The 23,065-nt window shown below is 47.3% G+C and overlaps 1 protein-coding gene across 1 annotated transcript in view; it reads left to right on the forward strand.

The window, feature by feature from the left end:
* The window catches only part of herc1 (HECT and RLD domain containing E3 ubiquitin protein ligase family member 1), a 215,688-nt gene that overhangs the window by 163,038 nt on the left and 29,585 nt on the right, over positions 1–23,065 (forward strand). Inside the window, exons 65-73 of the mRNA XM_080532022.1 lie at positions 1,543–1,890; positions 2,790–2,855; positions 3,136–3,261; positions 8,193–8,331; positions 10,090–10,271; positions 12,374–12,529; positions 16,091–16,213; positions 16,938–17,040; positions 17,244–17,413. Of these exons, the coding sequence (XP_080388148.1) occupies positions 1,543–1,890; positions 2,790–2,855; positions 3,136–3,261; positions 8,193–8,331; positions 10,090–10,271; positions 12,374–12,529; positions 16,091–16,213; positions 16,938–17,040; positions 17,244–17,413 (1,413 nt within the window). The remainder of the gene's footprint in view (positions 1–1,542; positions 1,891–2,789; positions 2,856–3,135; positions 3,262–8,192; positions 8,332–10,089; positions 10,272–12,373; positions 12,530–16,090; positions 16,214–16,937; positions 17,041–17,243; positions 17,414–23,065) is intronic.

Consider the following 23,065-nt stretch of genomic DNA (forward strand, 5'->3'; position numbering starts at 1 on the left):
TGTCTGTCTCTCTGTCTCTCTGTCTGTCTCTCTGTCTATCTCTCTCTCTGTCTGTCTCTCTGTCTGTCTCTGTCTGTCTGTCTGTCACCTATGAGAAGGTAACACTACTATACACACCTATGAGAAGGTAACACTACTATATACACATATGAGAAGGTAACACTACTATATACACCTATGAGAAGGTAACACTACTATATACACCTATGAGAAGGTAACACTACTATATACACCTAGAGAAGGTAACACTACTATATACACCTATGAGAAGGTAACACTACTATACACACCTATGAGAAGGTAACACTACTATATACACCTAGAGAAGGTAACACTACTATATACACCTAGAGAAGGTAACACTACTATATACACCTAGAGAAGGTAACACTACTATATACACCTATGAGAAGGTAACACTACTATATACACCTAGAGAAGGTAACACTACTATATACACCTATGAGAAGGTAACACTACTATATACATCTATGAGAAGGTAACACTACTATATACACCTATGAGAAGGTAACACTACTATATACACCTATGAGAAGGTAACACTACTATATACATCTATGAGAAGGTAACACTACTATATACACCTATGAGAAGGTAACACTACTATATACATCTATGAGAAGGTAACACTACTATATCCATCTATGAGAAGGTAACACTACTATATACACCTAGAGAAGGTAACACTACTATATACACCTAGAGAAGGTAACACTACTTTATACACCTATGAGAAGGTAACACTACTATATACATTTATGAGAAGGTAACACTACTATATACATATATGAGAAGGTAACACTACTATATACACCTAGAGAAGGTAACACTACTATATACACCTAGAGAAGGTAACACTACTTTATACACCTAGAGAAGGTAACACTACTTTATACACCTATGAGAAGGTAACACTACTATATACATCTATGAGAAGGTAACACTACTATATACATCTATGAGAAGGTAACACTACTATATACACCTATGAGAAGGTAACAGTACTATATACATCTATGAGAAGGTAACACTACTATATACACCTATGAGAAGGTAACACTACTATATACATCTATGAGAAGGTAACACTACTATATACATCTATGAGAAGGTAACACTACTATATACACCTAGAGAAGGTAACACTACTATATACACCTAGAGAAGGTATCATAGAACATGTCATGTCATCATATTTATCTTCAATAATATCTATATGTTATGGTACATGTGGGAAAACTAGGGTTAGGGTTAGGTGCTACGTCGACTTGGTACATGCTGGCATGTCTAACCCTAACCCTACCCCTAACCGTAGCACCCTAGCACCTAACCCTGACCCTAGTTTTCCCACATGTACCGTATTCCCACATGTACCGTAACATATATACTGGTATATATGTATATCTTTTCTTTTAATATTCTCCACCATTGTTTTGACCTCCTTCTCCTATGTGACCCACATCTAATTATGTCTGTCTCTCTCCCTGTCTGTCTCTCTCCCTGTTTGTCTCCCCCCCCCAGCCTCACGTGGTGTGTGGTGACCAGCTGGTCCACAGCCCCTACATGCAGTGTCTGTCCTCCTTGGCGGTGGGCCTCCACCTGGACCTGCTCCTCTGCTGCCCCCCCGCGCCCCCCCACCGCCGGCCGCGCCTCCGCCACGCGGCCCCCCCCTCCTCCTCCTCCGAGGCCCCTCCCCCCCCCGCCGCCACCACCACCACGGCCTGGGGCGCCAGCGAGTGGGCATGGCTCGACGGCTTCTCCACCACGGTCAAGGCGGCCGAGGCGCTGGCCAGGGGTGGCGCCTTCCCAGAGTCCTTCACTGTGCCCGACCTGGAGCCCCTGAACAGAGAGGACCTGGCCCTGCTGATGGTCTGTCTGTCTGTCTGTCTGTCTGTCTGTCTGTGTCTGTCTGTGTCTCTGTCTGTCTGTGTCTCTGTCTGTCTCTCTCTGTGTCTCTGTCTGTGTCTCTGTCTGTGTCTCTGTCTGTCTGTGTGTCTGTCTGTGTCTGTCTGTCTGTCTGTGTCTCTGTCTGTGTCTGTCTGTCTCTCTGTCTGTCTGTCTCTCTCTGTGTCTCTGTCTTTCTGTCTCTCTGTCTGTGTCTCTGTCTGTCTGTCTGTCTCTCTCTGTGTCTATGTCTGTCTGTCTGTGTCTGTCTGTGTATTTCTGTCTGTCTGTGTTTCTGTCTGTCTCTCTGTCTGTCTGTGTCTGTCTGTCTGTGTGTCTGTCTCTCTCTGTCTGTCTGTCTGTCTGTCTCTCTGTCTGTCTATCTGTGTCTGTCTGTCTGTGTATGTCTGTCTGTCTGTGTCTCTGTCTGTCTGTGTCTCTGTCTGTCTGTGTCTGTCTCTCTGTCTGTCTGTCTGTCTGTCTGTCTGTCTCTCTCTGTGTCTCTGTCTGTCTCTCTCTGTGTCTCTGTCTTTCTGTCTCTCTGTCTGTCTGTGTCTCTGTCTGTCTGTCTGTCTCTCTCTGTGTCTGTCTGTGTCTGTCTGTCTCTCTGTCTGTCTGTGTCTGTCTCTCTCTGTCTGTGTCTCTGTCTGTCTGTCTGTCTATCTGTCTGTGTGTCTGTCTGTCTGTCTCTGTCTTTCTCTGTGTCTGTCTGTCTGTCTCTCTGCCCCTCTGTCTGTCTATGTATCTGTGTCTGTCTCTCTGTCCGTCTGTCTCTGTGTGTGTGTGTGTGTGTGTGTGTGTGTGTGTGTTCTTTTTAAAGGCAAACAGTAAATAAGTGTGTATGGTGATGTGTGTGTGTGTGTGTTTGTGTGTTCTCCCTACAGGACAACAGTAAATGGGGGTCCGGCATGGATGAACAGATCATGTCCTGGGCCACCTCTAGACCAGAGGTACAGTAAGCTCTTCACTGATTGGTTCCTTACTTAGCTACAGTAAGCTCTTCACTGATTGGTTCCTTACTTAGGTACAGTAAGCTCTCCACTGATTGGTTTAGTTAGGGACTGATTGTGATTGTTACAGGAAGTTGGACCTCTAAAATGTATGGCATGGTGTGTGTGTGTGTGTGTGTGTGTGTGTGTGTGTGTGTGTGTGTGTGTGTGTGTGTGTGTGTGTGTGTGTGTGTGCGCGTGTGTGTGTGTGTGTGTGCATGTGCGTGTGTGTGTGTGGCAGGACTGGCACCTGGGAGGTGTGTGTGAGGTGTTCCTGTGGGGCGCGGGGCGGCACGGCCAGCTGGCAGAGGCGGGCAGGAACATCCTGGTGCCAACCACCGCCCCCTCCTTCTCTCAGGCCCAACAGGTAGGCATCACATTTACAACCACCGCCCCCTCCTTCTCTCAGGTAGGCATTTACATTTAATAATAATAATACATTAGACTTATATAGCGCTTTTCTAGACACTCAAAGACGCTTTACAAACTGAAAAGATCGAGTAGTAATAATAAAAAGAAACACAAAATAAATAAAAGAAAGTATAGGGGTCTAATACATTTTTTGATTACTAAATCTAAGTCTAAGTGTCTTTGTAGGACAATCTACTCTATCAATCTACAATCTACTCCATTTTTGGCATTTAGGAGACGGCTTATTCCAAAGCGACTTACAATCGATACATTTGACTACGCCAATGAATCATCAATTCACCAGTCGTAGCAGGAAGAGTCATCTAGCTCAGGCCAGGCCGTCGTGATAGAAGAAGAAGATAAAAAAAATGTAGACACTGGAGAAACAGTACAAGGGGGGAAGTGGAAATCTTAGGAGACACAGTATAGGGGGAAGCAGGTGTCTCAGGAGACACAGTGCTGGGGGGGTAGTAGATGTCTCAAGAGGAGCATTTAAGGTGTAACCTGAAGAGATGGGTCTTCAGTCTCCGGCGGAAGATGGGTAGTGACTCTGCAGTTCTGACAGCCGTGGGAAGCTCATTCCACCAGCGGGGAGCGAGGGTAGTGAAGAGACGTGACCGGGCAGCGCGACTGCCGTGTTGGCGTAGAGGTGGTGGGGCCAGTCGGCCAGCAGAGGTGGAGGAGCGGAGTGAACAGGCTTAAGTTTGGGGGGTGACCATTGCCTGCAGGTAGGCAGGGGCGGTTGGGGAGGTTGAACACCAGACGGCTATCCTGTGTCCTGGATAACTGACTATCCTGTGCGGAGAACATTGCAGCAACAGCTCGCTCCTGCAGATTCTTCCTCTACAACATCAGAAGGATACGACCATTCCTTACCAGAGAGGCAGCGCAACTCTTGACCCAGGCACTGGTCATCTCCCGCCTGGATTACTGCAATGTACTCCTGGCTGGGCTCCCCGCTTCAGCCATTAGACCTCTGCAGCTCATCCAGAATGCTGCTGCCCGGCTGGTATTCAACCTCCCCAAATACTCGCATGTCACCCCTCTCCTTCGCACCCTGCACTGGCTCCCGATAGCAGCTCGCATCAGATTCAAGACCCTGGTGCTTGCATACCAGGCAGCTAAAGGGACAGCCCCTGCCTACCTGAAGGAAATGGTAACCCCCCAAACCCCTGCCCGCTCACTCCGCTCCTCCACCTCGGCTGGCCGACTGGCCCCACCTCCTCTACACAGCAGTCGGGCTGCCCGATCACGTCTCTTCACAACACTGGCTCCCCGCTGGTGGAATGAGCTCCCCACGGCAGTCAGAACGGCAGAGTCACTACCCATCTTCCGTCGTAGACTGAAGACCCATCTCTTCAGGTTACATCTTAACTGCTCCTCCTGAGACATCTTCTGACCCTCACCACTACGTCTCCTAAAGACACCCGCTTTCCCCTCTACTGTGTCCCTAAGAACTTCTATTGCCCCCCTTGTACTGTTTCTCAGTTTTTCCAGTAAAAAAAAATAAATAAAACGTTTTAGTAGAAGGCGATAGGGAGAAGGTTTTTCCTTCTATCAGTGGCCCCGGGCCCGAGCTAGATTACTCTTCCTGCAACGAATGGTGGATTGCTGATTCACATGCTTAGTATTCAAATGTATTGATTGTAAGTCGCTTTGGAATAAGGCGTCTGCTAAATGCCAAAAATTTAAATGTAAATGTAAAATGGGGAGCAGCATTCTGGTGAGCTGCAAACAAAGGTCTGCCAGCAGTGCGTTGGGAGTGAATTTGTGAGAAAAAAAATCAAGGTCTTAAAACTTTTTGAAAATAGACATGGGTCATTGAAAGTGCTTGAATTCCTCTCTCTCTCTCTCTCAAAAAAATATTAAAAAATGTTTGTCAAGTAGTAAATAAGTCTCTGTATTGCTTAACTTTACACATATTTCACAATATATTGTTTTGCTGTGCTGTGGTAGAGACCATCTAGTGTTCACACATTCAAGCACACCTCTCTTTTTAATTGTTGTCTGTGAGCGGATAGTTCCTATTATATAAATTCTCATCTAGATCTGTCTCAAACTATGCTGTGTTGGGTCTTTGTATTTGAGGGAATTGAGTCTTGAAAGTCCTTGAAAGGTGCTTGAATTTGATGTTTCAGAAGGTGTGGGAACCTTGGTTGCAATAGTCAAGGCAGGAGATGACCAGTGACTGGGTCAAGAGTTGCGCTGCTATCGTTCTGATGTTGTAAAGGAAGAATCTGCAGGACCGTGCTGTCACTGTGATCTCCGCACAGGATAGGCAGTTGTCCAGGATCACTCCAAGGTTCTTGGCTGTCTGGGAGGGGGTTACAGTAGAGTTCTCCACTGAGATGGAGAAGTCTTGGAGAGGGCAGGCTTTCCCAGGGATAAAGAGTAGGTCAGTCTTGTTAAGGTTGAGCTTGAGATGGTGGGCTGACATCCATGTAGAGATGTCAGCGAGACATGCAGAGACACGTGTTGTCACGTGTAGGTCAGAGGGGGGGGAAGGACAGGAAAAGTTGAGTGTCGTCTGCGTAGCTGTGGTAGGAGAACCCATGTGAGAAGATTACCGAGCCAAGAGACTTGGTATAGAGGGAGAACAGTAGGGGCCCTAGGACAGAGCCCTGGGGTACCCCAGTGGTGAGGGTTCATGGAGAAGACAACAATTCTCTCCAAGTCACCTGGTAGGAGCGACCCACCAGGTAGGAAGCAAACCAGGAGTGTGCGGTGCCAGAGATGCCCAGTTCTGAGAGGATGGAGAGAAGGATCTGGTGGTTGACTGTGTCGAAGGCAGCAGACAGGTCCAGGAGAATGAGAACAGAGGAGAGGGAGGAAGCTTGAGCTGAGTGGAGGGCCTCCGTGACAGCAAGGAGAGCAGTCTCAGTGGAGTGCCCAGCCTTGAAGTCGGATTGGTGGGGGTCCAGTGAGTTGTTCAAGGGCGTTCAAGGGTTTTGGAAGGGAAGGAGAGAAGGGATACCGGTCTGTAGTTGTGGACAGAAGACGGGTCGAGGGTTTGGTTTCTTCAGGAGAGGCTTTACTCTGGCTATCTTGAAGGCAGCCGGGACAGATCCTGTGGATAAGGAGGAGTTGATTATGGTGGTAAGGTAAGGAAGGATGTCGGAGGAAATGGATTGGAGAAGAGGGGAGGGGATGGGATCGAGAGGGCAGGTGGTTGCCCACTTAGATGTGATCAGTGTGAGAATCTCATCAGGGGAGAGGCGGGAAAAGGGTAGTGTAGAGTAGGGAGTAGGTGACAGGTGTGTAGTGGAGAGCATCCTCACCTACGGCATCTGCAACTGGTTCTCCAGCTGCACAACCGCGGAGAGAAATGCGCTACAGAGAGTCGTGAGAACAGCCCAGAAGATCACCGGCGCCCCCCTCCCCTCTCTGGAAGAGCTGTACAACACACGCTGTCTCAGGAAGACCTCCAAGATCTCCAGAGACCCAACCCACCCTGGGTACGAACACTTTGCCCGGCTGCCCTCGAAAAGGCGGTACAGGACCATGGCCGCAAGGACAAACAGACTGAAGCACAGCTTCTACCCCAGGGCCATCCAGGCCCTGAACACAGCAAAGACCTAGGTTCTGGGCCCTGGACAGTCTGGACGGATTGATGGCAGCTGCTGGATTGAAAAAATCAGGTGTAGTGCGGAGGCACAAATGTGTACATTTCAAGCCTGCAAACTGCGACACTTGAAATGAATGTGCAATAACACTATGTGCAATATGACAACCCTAGTCGTCTTATCTGTACAGTATAGTATAGGGGATAGTGTACATAGCCTTTATTTATGTAAACCAGCTCCTTTCCCTTCTTGTTTTTTTAGGTTTTTTTTCTTTCCTAGCACCAGGGGAGCCACCCCTCCCAAATTTCGTTGTTTGGTACATTTACTATAGCAATGACAATAAAGACCATTCATTCATTCATTCATTCAAAGTCATCAGCAGACAAGGAGGAAGGAGGAAGGTGAGGAGGTGGGTTAAGGAGTGTGGAGAATGTGGAGAACAGTTTCCTAGGATTAGAGGCAGAAGAATGTATTTTGGAATGATAGTAGGATGCTTTAGCAGCTGATGCAGAGGAGGCGTAGTTGGAGAGGAGAGAGTGATAAAGGTTTAGGTCATCAGGGAGGCCAGTTTTTCTCCATTTCCTCTCAGCTGCCCTGAGCTCTATTCTACAAGCATGTAGGGTTTCAGAGAGCCAGGGAGCTCGAGGAGAGGATCGAGCTGGCTTCAAGGTTAGTGGACAGAGTGCGTCGAAGGATGAGGTGAGAGCGGACAGGAGGGTGGAGGTTTCTGCATCAGTGGATAGAAGGGAGAAGGATTCAACAGAGGGTAGGGAGGATAAGACAGAAGAAGAGAGGGTGGTGGGGGACAGGGTACGTAGGTTGCGACGAGAGGGTACGACGTGGTTAGAGACTGACCGGGAAGAGGTGGATTTGAGGGGGTGGGAGAAGGATACAAAGTGAAACTGGAAGAGGGGTAACAGTAAGGTTGGAGGTATGGGAGGATCTGGTGAAGACAAGGCACACATACACACACCAACCTCCTGACCAGACTGAAGGACAATTTGATAGTTTGACCTTTGACCCTCGTTCTTCACCAACCCGTCTCCTTTAGGACTGTGTTCCCTACTAGACACGGTATGAACTCTGTCTTAACACTAATGTCTCTCTCTCTCTCTCTCTCTCTCTCTATCCCTCTATCCCTCTCTGTCTCTTTCTCTCTCTCTCTCTCTCTCTCCCTCTTTCTCTCTGTCTCTTTCTCTCTCTCTGTCTCCCTCTCTCTGTCTCTCCCTCTCTCTGTCTCTTTTTCTCTCTCTGTCTCTCTCCCTCTCTGTGTCTTTCTCTGTCTCTTTCTCTCTCTGTCTCTCTCCCCCCCTCCTCCCTCTAGGTGGTGTGTGGTCAGAACTGTACGTTTGTGATCCAGGCCAACGGTACGGTCCTGGCGTGTGGCGAGGGCAGCTACGGCCGCCTTGGCCAGGGCAACTCTGACGACCTGCACCTGCTCACCGTCATCTCCGCCCTGCAAGGTACACACACACACACACACACACACACACACGTGTGAACCGAGCACTGAGCTCAGAACAGTGGCTGAGTGGGTTAGTAATAACAAACTAGTGCTGAATATATCCTCCCATCCTTTATTCAGCCAGTTTGAGCTCATGAGCTCTGGGAGGCGCTATAGAGTTCCCCTGGCAACTAGAAATATATTCAAGAAGTCCTTCATTCCAAGTGCCATCAGCATCCTTAATTCTGCAAAGTGACGACAAGACGGAAGCCACAGACATGAACTGTTTTTATGTGTTTCTAATGTGCAGCCCTGTCTCTGTCTAACCCTGTCTCTGTCTCTGTCTAACCCTGTCTCTGTCTAACCCTGTCTCTATCTAACCCTGTCTCTGTGTCTGTCTAACCCTGTCTCTGTCTCTGTCTAACCCTGTCTCTGTCTCTGTCTAACCCTGTCTCTGTCTCTGTCTAACCCTGTCTCTGTCTCTGTCTAACCCTGTCTCTGTCTCTGTCTAACCCTGTCTCTGTGTCTGTCTAACCCTGTCTCTGTCTCTGTCTAACCCTGTCTCTGTCTCTGTCTAACCCTGTCTCTGTGTCTGTCTAACCCTGTCTCTGTCTCTGTCTAACCCTGTCTCTGTGTCTGTCTAACCCTGTCTCTGTCTCTGTCTAACCCTGTCTCTGTCTCTGTCTAACCCTGTCTCTGTCTCTGTCTAACCCTGTGTCTGTCTCTGTCTAACCCTGTCTCTGTCTCTGTTTAACCTTGTCTCTGTCTCTGTCTAACCCTGTCTCTGTCTCTGTCTAACCCTGTCTCTGTCTCTGTCTCTGTCTAGCCCTGTCTCTGTCTCTGTCTAACCCTGTCTCTGTCTCTGTCTAACCCTGTCTCTGTCTCTGTCTAACCCTGTCTCTGTCTCTGTCTCTGTCTAGCCCTGTCTCTGTCTCTGTCTAACCCTGTCTCTGTCTAACCCTGTCTCTGTCTCTGTCTAGCCCTGTCTCTGTCTAACCCTGTCTCTGTCTCTGTCTAACCCTGTCTCTGTCTAACCCTGTCTCTGTCTAACCCTGTCTCTGTCTAACCCTGTCTATGTATAACCCTGTCTCTGTCTAACCCTGTCTCTGTCTCTGTCTAACCCTGTCTCTGTCTCTGTCTAACCCTGTCTCTGTCTCTCCCTGTCTCTGTCTCTGACTGACCCAGTCTCTGTCTAACCCTGTCTCTGTCTCTGCCTGTTGGTGTTTTATGTCGTGCTGGTTGCCTTCTGGCTTCTTGTGTTGATTGTTCTGTTTGGTGAGCCGAAGACAATTTTCCACCTTGGTGGACAATAAAGTTATATTCAATTCAATTCAATATCTCAAAAAGTACCTTGAGTACTGTCGTGTGTGTGTCTGTCCCCAGGCTTCGTGGTGACGTCGTGTGTGTGTGTGTGTGTGTGTGTGTGTGTGTGTGTGTGTGTCTGTGTCCAGGCTTCGTGGTGACGTCGTGTGTGTGTGTGTGTGTGTGTGTGTGCCTGTGTGTGTCCAGGCTTCGTGGTGACGTTGTGTGTGTGTGTGTGTGTGTGTGTGTGTCCAGGCTTCGTGGTGACGTCGTGTGTGTGTGTGTGTGTGTGTCCAGGCTTCGTGGTGACGTCATGTGTGTGTGTGTGTGTGTGTGTCCCCAGGCTTCGTGGTGACGTCGTGTGTGTGTGTGTGTGTGTGTGTGTGTGTGTGTGTCCAGGCTTCGTGGTGACGTCATGTGTGTGTGTGTGTCCAGGCTTCGTGGTGACGTCATGTGTGTGTGTGTGTGTGTCCAGGCTTCGTGGTGACCCAGCTGGTGACCTCGTGCGGCAGCGACGGCCACTCCATGGCTCTGACGGAGAGCGGGGAGGTGTTCAGCTGGGGGGACGGGGACTACGGCAAGCTGGGCCACGGGAACAGCGACCGCCAGCGCCGACCCAGACAGATAGAGGCCCTGCAGGGGGAGGAGGTGGTGCAGGTCCGTCAGAAAACCTTCCACGGGGGGGGGGGGGGGGGAGAGACAGAGAAAGAGGAGGGAGAGAGAGAGGGATTTGTAATCTAGTATGTAATCTATTTATTTATTCTAGTATGTACATTACATTCTTTTTGTTTTTGTTTTTTATCTTCACACTTCACATGCTTTGGCAATGTAAATTTCAAATGTTTCCCATGCCAATAAAGCCCTTTGAAATTGAATTGAGAGAGAGAGAGAGACAGAGAGGGAGAGGAGAGGAGAGAAAAAGACAGAGACAGAGACAGAGAGGGAGAGAGAGAGAGAGATAGAGAGACATTAGTGTTTAGACAGAGTTCATACCGTGTCTAATAGGGAAAACGAGGAAGACTGTCAGGTTTTAGATTTATCGTTATAAAACGGACTTGACGGTGTCTCTAGTCTCTAGGCACAGAGGGAGGTCGACACAGAGGAACGGTGTAATCAACACGTTTTATTTGTCACAGCTTTAGGAACGCCACCGGCGTGCCTGAGAGAGTCTTATAAAATAATAAAAGCAGGCAACCAATAAGGATAGCGTGCGGCCGTCCGTGCACGTCTCGCCCGCTGCGTCCCCTTTCGGGACTCGGTCAGCTGTCCGACTCTCCGTGTGTGTGTGTGTGTCCCCAGGCTTCATGGTGACGTCATGTGTGTGTGTGTGTGTGTGTGTGTGTGTGTCCAGGCTTCGTGGTGACATCATGTGTGTGTGTGTGTGTGTGTCCAGGCTACGTGGTGACGTCATGTGTGTGCCTTTCGGGACCTGTTCGCTCCTCGGCACAGCTCTCTCTCTCTCTCGCTCTCTCCGCCCGCTGCTTCCCCTTTCGGGACTCGTTCAGCTGTCCGGCTCTCCGCACCACACCCCCTTTCGGGATCTCATTTGCTCCTCGGCACAGCTCTCTCTCTCTCTCTCTCTGTGTGACAGATTCTCCCTGTCTCGTTCACTCTTCCGGGGGAACAAACACACACAGGTTAAATAGACCAGTTGGATAACGAGTCTGATTACTGACACCTGTCCGTAATCAGACCGTCATCCACCCTCCACCAACAGTCTGGCTCCCTCTGCAGGCCAGAACGCGCCATGCTCCCCACAGACGGACTCTCAATCTAGTCGAAAACGACGTTAATGTGACTGAAATTCTAAAAGAAATTTCCTCACCGAAAAAAAACGGCAAATGTTTTGCTCGTGAGCTATCTAGAAAGCCGGTTATAACAAGCAAAACTGTTCACGTTGGTTCACTAACATGGTTGAGACTGAAAGCTAAGATGCACGATCGCCTCCTTAAAGTAGGCTGGGACAGAGCCAGAGACTAGGGACTTATTTATAATAGTGACTAAAGAAGGGCCAACAGAGGGGAACTTCCTTAAGCATGGATGTGGGTAGAATATCTAAGGGGCTTGAGGAGGACTTCATGGAGCTTACTATGTCTGTTAAGGTTTTTAGGGAGACAGGCGAGAAACTGCTCAAGAAGGTTGGGTGACTGGGCAGAGTGGGAGGAGGGAGGGGGAGGGGACAATGTTCGCCCTTACATCAGCAACCTTATTTACAAAGAACAAAAGAAAACGGTTACAGTCATCATTGAGAACACAGGTACAGAAGGGAGGGGAGGGCTGACAATTGAATTGATAGTCTTAAACAGTACCCTGGGGTTATTCTTACTAGACACAATAAGGTTCGAAAAGTACTCAGCCCTCGCACTCTTAACTAAATCATTGAATTCGGTTATCAGTTCTTTAAGAAAGAGACAAAGAGGTAGAGGGAGAGATAGAAGAGGTAGAGGGAGAGATAGAAGAGGTAGAGGGAGAGATAGAAGATAGAAGAGGTAGAGGGAGAGATAGAAGAGGTAGAGGGAGAGATAGAAGAGGTAGAGGGAGAGATAGAAGATAGAAGAGGTAGAGGGAGAGATAGAAGAGGTAGAGATAGAAGATAGAAGAGGGAGAGATAGAAGATAGAAGAGGGAGAGATAGAAGATAGAAGAGGTAGAGGGGGAAGATCAAAAAGCACGAATCACTTCAGAAGATTGTGTGTGTGTGTGTGTGTGTGTGTGTGTGTGTGTGTGTGTGTGTGTGTGTGTGTGTGTTGCGGTGGTCAGATGTCCTGCGGGTTCAAACACTCGGCGGTGGTGACGGCGGATGGGAAGCTCTTCTCCTTTGGGAACGGAGACTACGGCCGCCTGGGCCTGGGCAACACCTCCAACAAGAAGCTGCCGGAGAAGGTGACCGCCCTGGAGGGCTACCAGGTGGGCCAGGTAAGACCTCCACACTCCTGAGAAGGTCACAGCCCTGGAGGGCTACCAGGTGGGCCAGGTAAGACCTCCACACTCCTGAGAAGGTCACAGCTCTGGGGGGCTACCAGGTGGGACAGGTAAGACCTCCACACTACTGAGAAGGTCACAGCCCTGGGGGGCTACCAGGTGGGCCAGGTAAGACCTCCACACTCCTGAGAAGGTCACAGCCCTGGGGGGCTACCAGGTGGGCCAGGTAAGACCTCCACACTCCTGAGAAGGTGACCGCCCTGGAGGGCTACCAGGTGGGACAGGTAAGACTTTTCGGGGCGGCTGTCACGCAGGAGGTAGAGCCGCAGGAGGTAGAGCCGCAGGAAGTAGAGCCGCAGGAAGTAGAGCCGCCGTCTAATGATCGCAAGGTTGGCAGATTGGCAGTTCGAGCCCCGGCTGGCCACATGTCAAAGTGTCCTTGGGCAAGACACTGAACCCCAAATTGCTCCCAGTGAGCGGGCCGGCCGGCGCCTTGCAGGGTAGCTTGGCCGCCATTGGTGTGTGAACGTGTGTGTGAATGGGTGACTGAGAGGCCGTTGTAAAGCGCATTGGATAAAGGCGCTATATAAGTGCAGTCCATTTACCATTGACCTCCACACTACTGAGGAGGTGGGCCAGGTAAGACCCCAACACTGCTGCAGACACACCCTGGTCCTCCACTAAGAAGACTGGTAGTGTTATGTTATTCTGTACAGTCTCGTAGATGTTTCATGAACATGATACAGTGTTCTATTGATTAGTGTTTTATTTAGAACCCGACCGATACTTGAGTTTCGGGTCCGATACCGATGCTGGAGGCAACATTCACCAATAACTGATATATCTGCCTAAATATACGGTACCAGTCATTCAATTGAAGGGGAAAGTGTGTCCAAACTATTGACTGGTACTGTATATATATATATATATTTTACGGTACATGTGGGAAAACGGTATATGTGGGGAAAACTAGGGTTAGGTGCTAGGGTTAGGGTTAGACATGCCATCATGTACCAAGTCACCCTAGCACCTAACCCTAACCCTAGTTTTCCCACATGTACCGTATTCCCACATGTACCGTAACATATATACGGTATATGTATAGATATTTTTTTACAGTTTCTTTTTAGCACAGTTTAAAGTAAGCAATGGCAAAAAAATAAATTAAAAAGATGCTGTTAATGCTGATTAGGCATGAATCCACATCTCAATAATGACCTGAAATGATCTCCATTGATAAATACTGCAGCATGTATTTAGTTTATGTGCAGTTTCTTGTACTGTGCCAAATGAGAATTCCACATGTCCAGTGCACAACTTAACTTGTTGTGACAGTTTGATGGTGCACTGAATTATCTTAGTCGTCCTCAGTATATTTCATTTACAGAGACATACAAGAATGCACTGTGACAAGCAGTCTTAAAACACAAGTGTTGCACAAGTTTCCAGAAATGGTTCATTCCAGCCCTCCACTTCCCTACCAGGCTCCCTGAATACCAATAAACAAGTGTCCATTCATAAAACAGCCATATGTGTATCATTTGCTCAGGAAAAAACCCAATTACACAGATTTTCGATATTCTCGAAATGCGAGGCTGCTGACGCACATGGGCGCATTATCAGAGGAACATGTGACACGCACAGTTTCCTCCAGGATTTTTCACATTAGTGGCGGAGCGCTCATTTGTCAATTTTTTTCTGCGTGCACGCGCATAAAACGCACACTGGCGCTCAAAACAAAGCCGAGCAGGTGATTTTATATATACATATATAGAAGGTGATCAAATACCAATATATCCTACAGCTGCAGCGGAACATGCGGAACGCGCATTACACACACAGAAAGATCAATACGAAGTAGGCCTACATGAGAGTACACGTACAGTACACGCACAAAACCGGCTAACGTTACTCATTAACTGTTTACACAAGTAAAATCACAGTGTGAAAGTCAGATGGAGCATTCGGTAAACAACAACAGCAAGGTAATGCTATCAGTTGAGTTAAAGAAAACCAACTCTTACCTTTGAGGACATCAACATGAGCCCTGCTTACCCGTACCTCCGCCGTTCTGTTCGTGGTGATTTTAGAGGCAATAGATTATTTTTGCCCCGCGCATATTGCTATGAATAGTTCGAAGCTAGGTGCTTGCACGTTAGGTGCGAGAATGCTCGGTTAACCCATTAGCGGGAACATTATTTGTTTCACAAAATAGGCTGATTTAATTGACCATGAACATCAGAGACATACATTACGAATGTTCATTTAAAATACTCTATACTGAGCACTGGTATAAGAACATGAACCAGAGAACAGCAGTAAATGCAATAACCCACAGTCGTCGCTGATGATGTTGCATTTTTGATTAGGATACGTTTACGGGATTAAAGGGACCGGCGACGGGCGAAGAGAGAAATCCAAATGTCCCGCTAAATTCGGACCAATCACAAAACTGTTTTGAAAGCGCGTCGCCTCGCGCCGCGCGCCTGTTGAGAGCAATTCAGTCTCGATTGCAGTGCGAACACAAGCGACGAGGTTAATTGCAACATTGTAACATATTGTAACTAACTACACCCTAAATCGTAACGAAATGTAGGTCTGGAAGTGGCCTAAATCTAGCTTCAATCTGCTTTTTTTCTGTTCTCCGGTCATAATAACTCGCTGCTTTTCTGCGCAGCCTGAATCAAAGTGGACTGTCTGAATCAATTAGTGGCGGAGGAAATTCATTCGTGGCGGCCCGCCACGAATAAATGCATATAGAGGAAACACTGGACACGGTCTGGTGAAAAGGTCCGCAAAGGTCCGTTTCACATTACAAAAGTTGAAGTGTTGAAAAGCCCACTCGATATAACAAACAACAGTTTTAGGATCACTAAATACTTTGTGAATTGGATTCACTGTATTGTCTACCGTCCTGCTTCGTACCGGGTGCGTTAGTGATACATGGATTGTAAACAAACGTACGTTTTGGGACGTGTTCAAAAGCAAGGACTGTGTGATCATCTCATTATGTGTAGTTAATGTGTACTTAGCATGTTGTTGTACCATCAGCATGTTGTGATGTGCTAAACATGCAGGTAGTCAGGGCTCTCAAGTCTCACGCATTGGGCGTGAGACACACGCATTTCAACCCGTTCACACGCCGCATTTCAACCCGTGTGTCTCACGCCCAATGCGTGAGACTTGAGAGCCCTGATAGTTAGTTACAAAGCAATGCTTTCTTGTTAGCTTCTAGCTAGCTACCAATGCTAGGTTGCAAACGCGTCTGTTTTGATTCCGAGCGATTTTCTCCTATCCTCTGTTTGAGGGGTTCCAACATTCAAATAAGCATATCTTCTTCAACTATTCTTTACAATCTGCACTTTCATAATCTGTAAAAAAAAAAAAAAAGACATTGTCCTACTTGATGGGAACTTTTTCACCAGACCCCGTCACATATGTGCCGATACAGATATTTCTGTCAAAGGTGCTCTGACATACTGTGTCTGTCCAGTTGTATTGAGAGTTGTGTGTGTGTGTGTGTGTGTGTGTGTGTGTGTGTGTGTGTGGTCCCAGGTGGCCTGCGGTCTGAACCACACCCTGGCGGTGTCAGCTGACGGCATGATGGTCTGGGCCTTCGGAGACGGAGACTACGGGAAACTGGGCCTGGGGAACTCCACTGCCAAGTCCTCTCCTCAGGTGAGTGTACATGTGTGTGCAAGTGTGTCTGTGTGTGTCTGTGTGAGTGCCTGACGTCTGTGTGTGTGTGTGTGTGTGTGTGTGTGAGTGCGTGAGTGCGTGGGTCTGTGTGTGGTAGTGGTTACTGTAACTCTAGTGTGTGTGTGTGTGTGTGTGTGTGTGTGTGTGTGTGTGTGTCAGTGTTTACTGTAACCCAGGTGTGTGTGGTAGTGGTTACCGTGGCTACTGTTGACTGAGCTGTCCAGGATAAGAGTGGAACCTTGGATGTGACATTTGTGTGTGTGTGTCTTGTGTGTCTGTCTCTCTGTGTGTGTGTGTGTGTGTGTGTGTGTGTGTGTGTGCGTGCCTGTGTGTGTGTGTGTGTGCCCGTGTGTGTTTGTGTGTCTGTCTCTGTGTGTGTGTGTGTGTGTGTCGTGTGTCTGTCTGTGTGTCTCTGTGTGTCTGTGTGTGTGTGTGTGTGCCCGTGTGTTTGTGTGTCTGTCTCTGTGTGTGTGTGTGTGTGTGTGTGTGTGTGTGTCGTGTGTCTGTCTGTGTGTCTCTGTGTGTCTCTGTGTGTGTGTGTGTGTGTGCCCGTGTGTGTGTCTGTGTGTCTGTCTGTCTTGTGTGTCTGTGTGTGTGTGTGTGTGTGTCTGTGTGTCTGTGTGTGCGTGTGTGCGTGTGTGTCTTGTGTGTCTGTCTCTGTGTGTGTGTGTGTGTGTGTGTGTGTGCGCGTGCGTGCGTGTAGAAGGTGGAGGTGCTGTGTGGGGTCAGGGTGAAGAAGGTGTCCTGTGGGACCCAGTTCTCCGTGGCGCTCACCAAGGACGGCAGCGTCTACACCTTCGGCCAGGGTACGTCCACGCCTGGGTGGGGGGGGGGGGGGGGGCAACACACGGAAACGAACGAGTTTGTTGTTAACCAGCTAGCTAGCTTGCATGTCGGAGCAGCAGTCAAGATTGCCATTAGAGCATTTCATTGCCATTAGACAATTATTTCACAGTTGTTCCAGGCCCTGTCAGTAGTGAAACTTGTTGTTGTTGTTGTTGTTGTGTAGACCGTCTGATTGGTCTCCCGGAGGGCCGGGCGAGGAACCACAACCGGCCCCAGCAGGTCCCGGCCCTGGCGGGGGTCTTCATAGAGGACATCGCTGTGGGGGCCGAACACACCCTAGTGCTGTCCTCCACCGGAGAGGTGTACACCTGGGGGAGCAACTCAGAGGGACAGGTGACACACACACACACACAGACAGACAGTACATACATAATCACTAGGAATGCCCCGATCCGATATTGATATGGGATATCTGTGCGATATTGGTCCTGAATGCTGGATCGCAGATTGCACCAGAAAGAAAATAGGCACCGATCTGGCGTGTCACTCACGTGATGACAACAGTAGTAATCAGTGGTCACGTGGAATGGAATGGAATGGACTTTATTTGTCATTGCTACAGTACAGGTACCAAACAACGAAATTTAGGAGGGGTGGCTCCCCTGGTGTTAGGAAAGGGAAAAAAAACACATTTTAGAAAAAGCATAAAAGCATAAAATCACAAGAAGGTAAGGAGCTGGTTTACATCAATAAAGGCTATGTACACAATCCACTGTACTATACTGCACAGATAGTCAACTAGGGTTGTCATATTGCACAAAAGTATTTTTTCACATTATTTTAAAGTGTCACAGTTTTCAGGCTTGAAAATGTACATGTTTGTGCCTCAGCACTAGCTGCCATACAATCCGTCCGGACTGTCCTGGGCCCAGAACTTAGGCCTTTTCTGTGTTCAGGGCCTTGACGGCCCTGTGGTAGAAGCAGTCCTTCAGTCTGTTTGTCTTAGCGGCCGGGGTCCTGTACCTCCTGTTCGAGGGCAGCTTGACAAAGTGTACGTGCCCAGGGTGGGTCGGGTCCCTGGAGATCTTGGAGGCCCTCCTGAGACAGCGTGTGTTGTACAGCTCCTCCAGAGAGGGGAGGGGGGCGCCGGTGATCTTCTGTGCTGTTCTCACGACTCTCTGTAGCGCGTTTCTCTCCGCTGTTGTGCAGCTGTGGAACCAGTTGGAGATGCCGTAGGTGAGGATGCTCTCCACTGCGCCGTGGTAGAAGGCCACCAGTATCTCCTGCTTGTTGTGTTCTTTCCTGAGGCATCTCAGGGTGTATAGCCGCTGTTGTGCCCTCTTGATGGTGCCTTTTGTGTTGTCCTTCCAGGCCAGGTCATCCCGCATGTTGTGTCCCAGGAATCGGAGGGTTGAGACTCTCTCCACGCTCTCTCCGTCGATGAGCAGGGGCTGGATCTCGGACTTTTTCCTCCTGAAGTCTACGATGAATTCCTGGGTCTTTGACTTGTTTAGCAGCAGGTTGTTAACCTTGCACAGCTTGCTCAGTTGCTCTACCTCATCCCTGTACGCCGCCTCGTCCCCCCCCCGAGATACATCCCACCACGGTGGTGTCGTCTGCAAACTTTACGATGTAGTTGCTGGGGTGGACGGGGGTGAAGTCGTGGGTGTAGAGGTTGTAGAGGATGGGGCTTAGCACGCAGCCCTGGGGGGACCCAGTGCTGAGGCTGAGGGCTGTGGAGGTGTGGAGGCCCACCCGCACCCTCTGGGGGCGGTCGGTCAGGAAGAGTTGGCTAGTAGCTACCTGTGTGTAATGAGTCTGACAATGTCATGATGCCAGCTGGTGAAATCATAAACCATTTGCTTAAGTAATATTTCGGTTGTTTACATTTTAAGCTTTCAAATGATGCTTCATACATTGAAATCGGAAACAAATTCAAGACGACACGAGTATTTGAATGTTGGTGCACCTCAAGAATGGGAATGTGACAGGAGAAAAGTGACTGATCAAACCACAACAAACGCTGCTAACAGCTAGCGGCTGTGGTACATCGCTAGGAACGTCTAACTGCGTTTTTATAACATCACAACATGCTGAGAGAACATAGACATGCTAAAAACACATAACTACACATAATTAGATGAACACACTGTCCTTGCTTTTGAACACGTCCTAAAACGAAGGTATGTTTACAAGTCATTATCACTTACCGGTAGCCTCCGGAAAACAAGAACAGTGAATCCAATCCACAGATTTAGTGATCATTAAACTGTTGTATATTATATCGACTGGGTACTTTAAAACGTCAAGTTGCCTGTTATGAAAAAAAAAAAAAAAAAGATATTGTTGACACCCCTTCGATTCTGCGACTGGTTTATGGTCTCACCAGCGGGCGTCACTTGGCTACACTTTTAAAAAGGGTCCTATATTTGATTTGCCATTTGTAAGAGAAGATAAATAGAATAAAAACCTGAAGGCACTAAAACTAGAAATCAGACAGTAACTCTTTTTTCTTTTTTTTTTTACTTTTTTAAAGTTATTTTTTCTGAGCGGGGCAGTCCCACTCATATTTTTCCTTTTAATGACAGATACAGTATAGATTATGACAGGAAGGATGGGTGAGAGAGAGAGAAGGGATGACATGCAGGATATGTCCGCGGCTGGAATCGAACCAGGAGCCTTGGTCAGCGCTTAATCCACTACGCCACCTAAGCGCCCCAACTCTTTTTTTTTCTACAATGCTGAATGCTGCTGTTTAAATTGTTTTAACTTTAAACCAGTTGGTCACTGAGTACTGCAGAGTACTGTTTTTGTTGCTTGAATAAAGACTCGCAGTCTTTAAGCCAACTGTTGTTGTGGACTATACTGGGGAAGTATTTGTTATTATTCAGGAGTAAAACAATAAATACAAATGTGGGATTGATATCGGTACCGCAGATACCTGAAGCCCAGGTATCGGTATCTGTATCGGTAGTGAAAAAATGGGATCGGGACATCCCTAATAATCACACACCTATGATTTCATTGTGTTTCACACACACACACACACACACACTCACACACTCACACCTACACACACACACGCAAACACACACAGATGTACGTAAACACACCTATGATTTCACTGTTTCCCACACACAATAGAGATGGACGGTTTCCAATTTTTGAAACCAAGAAACCGTTAACGAAAATAACCACGGTTAACCGGGATTCAAAATGACATTGTCGAAAAAACACCAGAAGCATAGTTGCAACACAATTAGGCTATTTCATAGTTTCACAAATATAAGTGGTCGCTGGAATGCGATTTCTTTTCAATACATTATTTATGCATTTAAGACGCATTCCATAGACCGAAAGGAGATTCAACCAGCAAACATCATATTTATTATTTAACTCACTTAGTTAATCTCCTTCCATATGATCCTTCATCCAATGAAAAAAAAAAAACTCGTATTGTATCCTACAGACTGTAGCGGTCTGCAATGTACCCCATCACAGTGGGCATGAAAGTTGCATCAAGGCTAGTCTATTTAGTCCGTAAGGCTATTCTAAAGCTTGTTCACCTTTTCAGTATTCAGAAGAGCTCGTAACGCGCACACTTTTTTTTTTTTAAGGCAGCATCTCGCTTCCCTAACAGTGTTGCCAGATGGGATTGATTTCCAGCCCAACCACAGTCTAAAAACTGCCCAGTGTGATCATAAGTAGCCTAATTGGGCGGGAATACAGCCAATCAGGCAACACTGTTCCCTAATTCTCTGTTCTGAGGAGAAGCTGTCACGTGACACGTCTTTTTAGACAGTTAATTTATTGACAAATTACATTGTTTACAAAAATCACTTTCATAGCATCTTCAACCACACACCTTTATGCCGTTTATTATATATAGCAATTTATGACAGTCTGGTTTTGGTAAAAACTGTTGTTATTTTTAGAAACCCCGGTTTCCGGTTTAACCGTAAAACCGTCCAACCCTAACACATACACATACACACACACACACACACACACACACACACACACACACACACACACACTCACACTCACACATACAGTCATGGACAAAAATATTGGCACCCCTGCACATCTATCAGATAATGCACCACTTCTCCCAGAAGATTGTTGCAATTACAAATGATTTGGGCAAAATGATTATCAACTTAATATTTGGTAGTACACCCTTTTGGAAAAAAAAGAACATGAATGAGTTTCTTACACCTCTCTACTGGAATTTTGGACCACTCTTCTTTTGCCAACTGCTCCAGGGGGGTATTACATCAACGTCGCTAAAGGAAAATCTAGGCTTATTTTTGATCAAACTTGTGAGAATAAGCCTGGATTTTCCTTTAGTTGATGCATGTTGATGCATCAATGACGCTGATGGAATACCCCCCTGGTCTCTCATATATGAAGGTGTGCCTTCTCTCAACTCCTGTTTTGAGACACTCCACAGGTGTTCTATGGGATTTAGATCGGGACTCATTGCTGACCACTTCAGAACTCTTCAGCACTTTGTTTTAAATGTTATGAAGTATGCTTTGGGTCATTGTCCTGCTGGAAGACCTATGACCTCTGTGGGAGACCCAGCTTTCTGACACCGGGGCCTACATTGCGCCCCATATTTCTTTGGTCGTCTTCAGATTTCATGATGCCATGCACGCAGTCAAGGCGTCAGGTGCCAGAAGCAGCAAAGCAGCCCCAAAACATCTGAACCTGCACCATGTTTGACTGTAGAGACCCAAAACATCTGAACCTGCACCATGTTTGACTGTAGAGATCCAAAACATCTGAACCGGCACCATGTTTGACTGTAGAGACCCAAAACATCTGAACCTGCACCATGTTTGACTGTAGAGACCCAAAACATCTGAACCTGCACCATGTTTGACTGTAGAGACCCAAAACATCTGAACCTGCACCATGTTTGACTGTAGGACCCAAAACATCTGAACCTGCACCATGTTTGACTGTAGAGACCCAAAACATCTGAACCTGCACCATGTTTGACTGTAGGACCCAAAACATCTGAACCTGCACCATGTTTGACTGTAGGACCCAAAACATCTGAACCTGCACCATGTTTGACTGTAGAGACCCAAAACATCTGAACCTGCACCATGTTTGACTGTAGGACCCAAAACATCTGAACCTGCACCATGTTTGACTGTAGGACCCAAAACATCTGAACCTGCACCATGTTTGACTGTAGAGACCCAAAACATCTGAACCTGCACCATGTTTGACTGTAGAGACCCAAAACATCTGAACCTGCACCATGTTTGACTGTAGAGACCCAAAACATCTGAACCTGCACCATGTTTGACTGTAGCACCCAAAACATCTGAACCTGCACCATGTTTGACTGTAGGGACCGTGTTCTTTTCTTTGAAGGCCTTATTTCGTTTCTGTAAACAGTGTTATTATTATTTTTTAAAGATTAAACCTTTATTTAACCAGGTGACTTCATTGAGATAAGGAATCTCTTTTCCAAGAGGGACCTGGCCAAGAGGGGCAGCACAAGGACACAGGCATACATTCAATACACAGATAATAAGATAAGATACATAATACAAAATAACAAGAAATGAATAAAATAAAAGCAGGTTTGGGGCAGGCACAGATACTGAATTAAAAGCAATGACAATTTCCAATACTTTCACCTTCTAAGTCCTTTAAAATTGTTATGAAAGCATCATAACTGATTAGTTCTTTTCATTTTAAGTCTTTCTGGAGAGTATTCCAGGCAGAGGGGGCAGCGTACTAAAACGCTTTTTTGCACAGCTCAGTACGAGTAAAGTGTAGTAAAGTGTCCTGTGAGCGGAGGCTGTAATGTTGATGGTTTCTGAGGAGATATGTACACAGATAGGTAGGGACCAGGCCAAGGAGAGTTTTATATATAAAGCTCAACCAATGGGTATACCTGCTACATACAAGGATGGCCAGTCCGCTTTTATATACAATGTGCAGTGATGAGTAAGGTGTTTACAACCAGTGACAAATCTCAAGGCACAATGATACACAGAATCCAAAGAATGCAGACATTAG

The sequence above is a fragment of the Nansenia antarctica genome (genome assembly GCF_963989245.1).
Source record: "Nansenia antarctica genome assembly, chromosome: 5".
NCBI classification, from domain to species: domain Eukaryota; kingdom Metazoa; phylum Chordata; class Actinopteri; order Argentiniformes; family Microstomatidae; genus Nansenia; species Nansenia antarctica.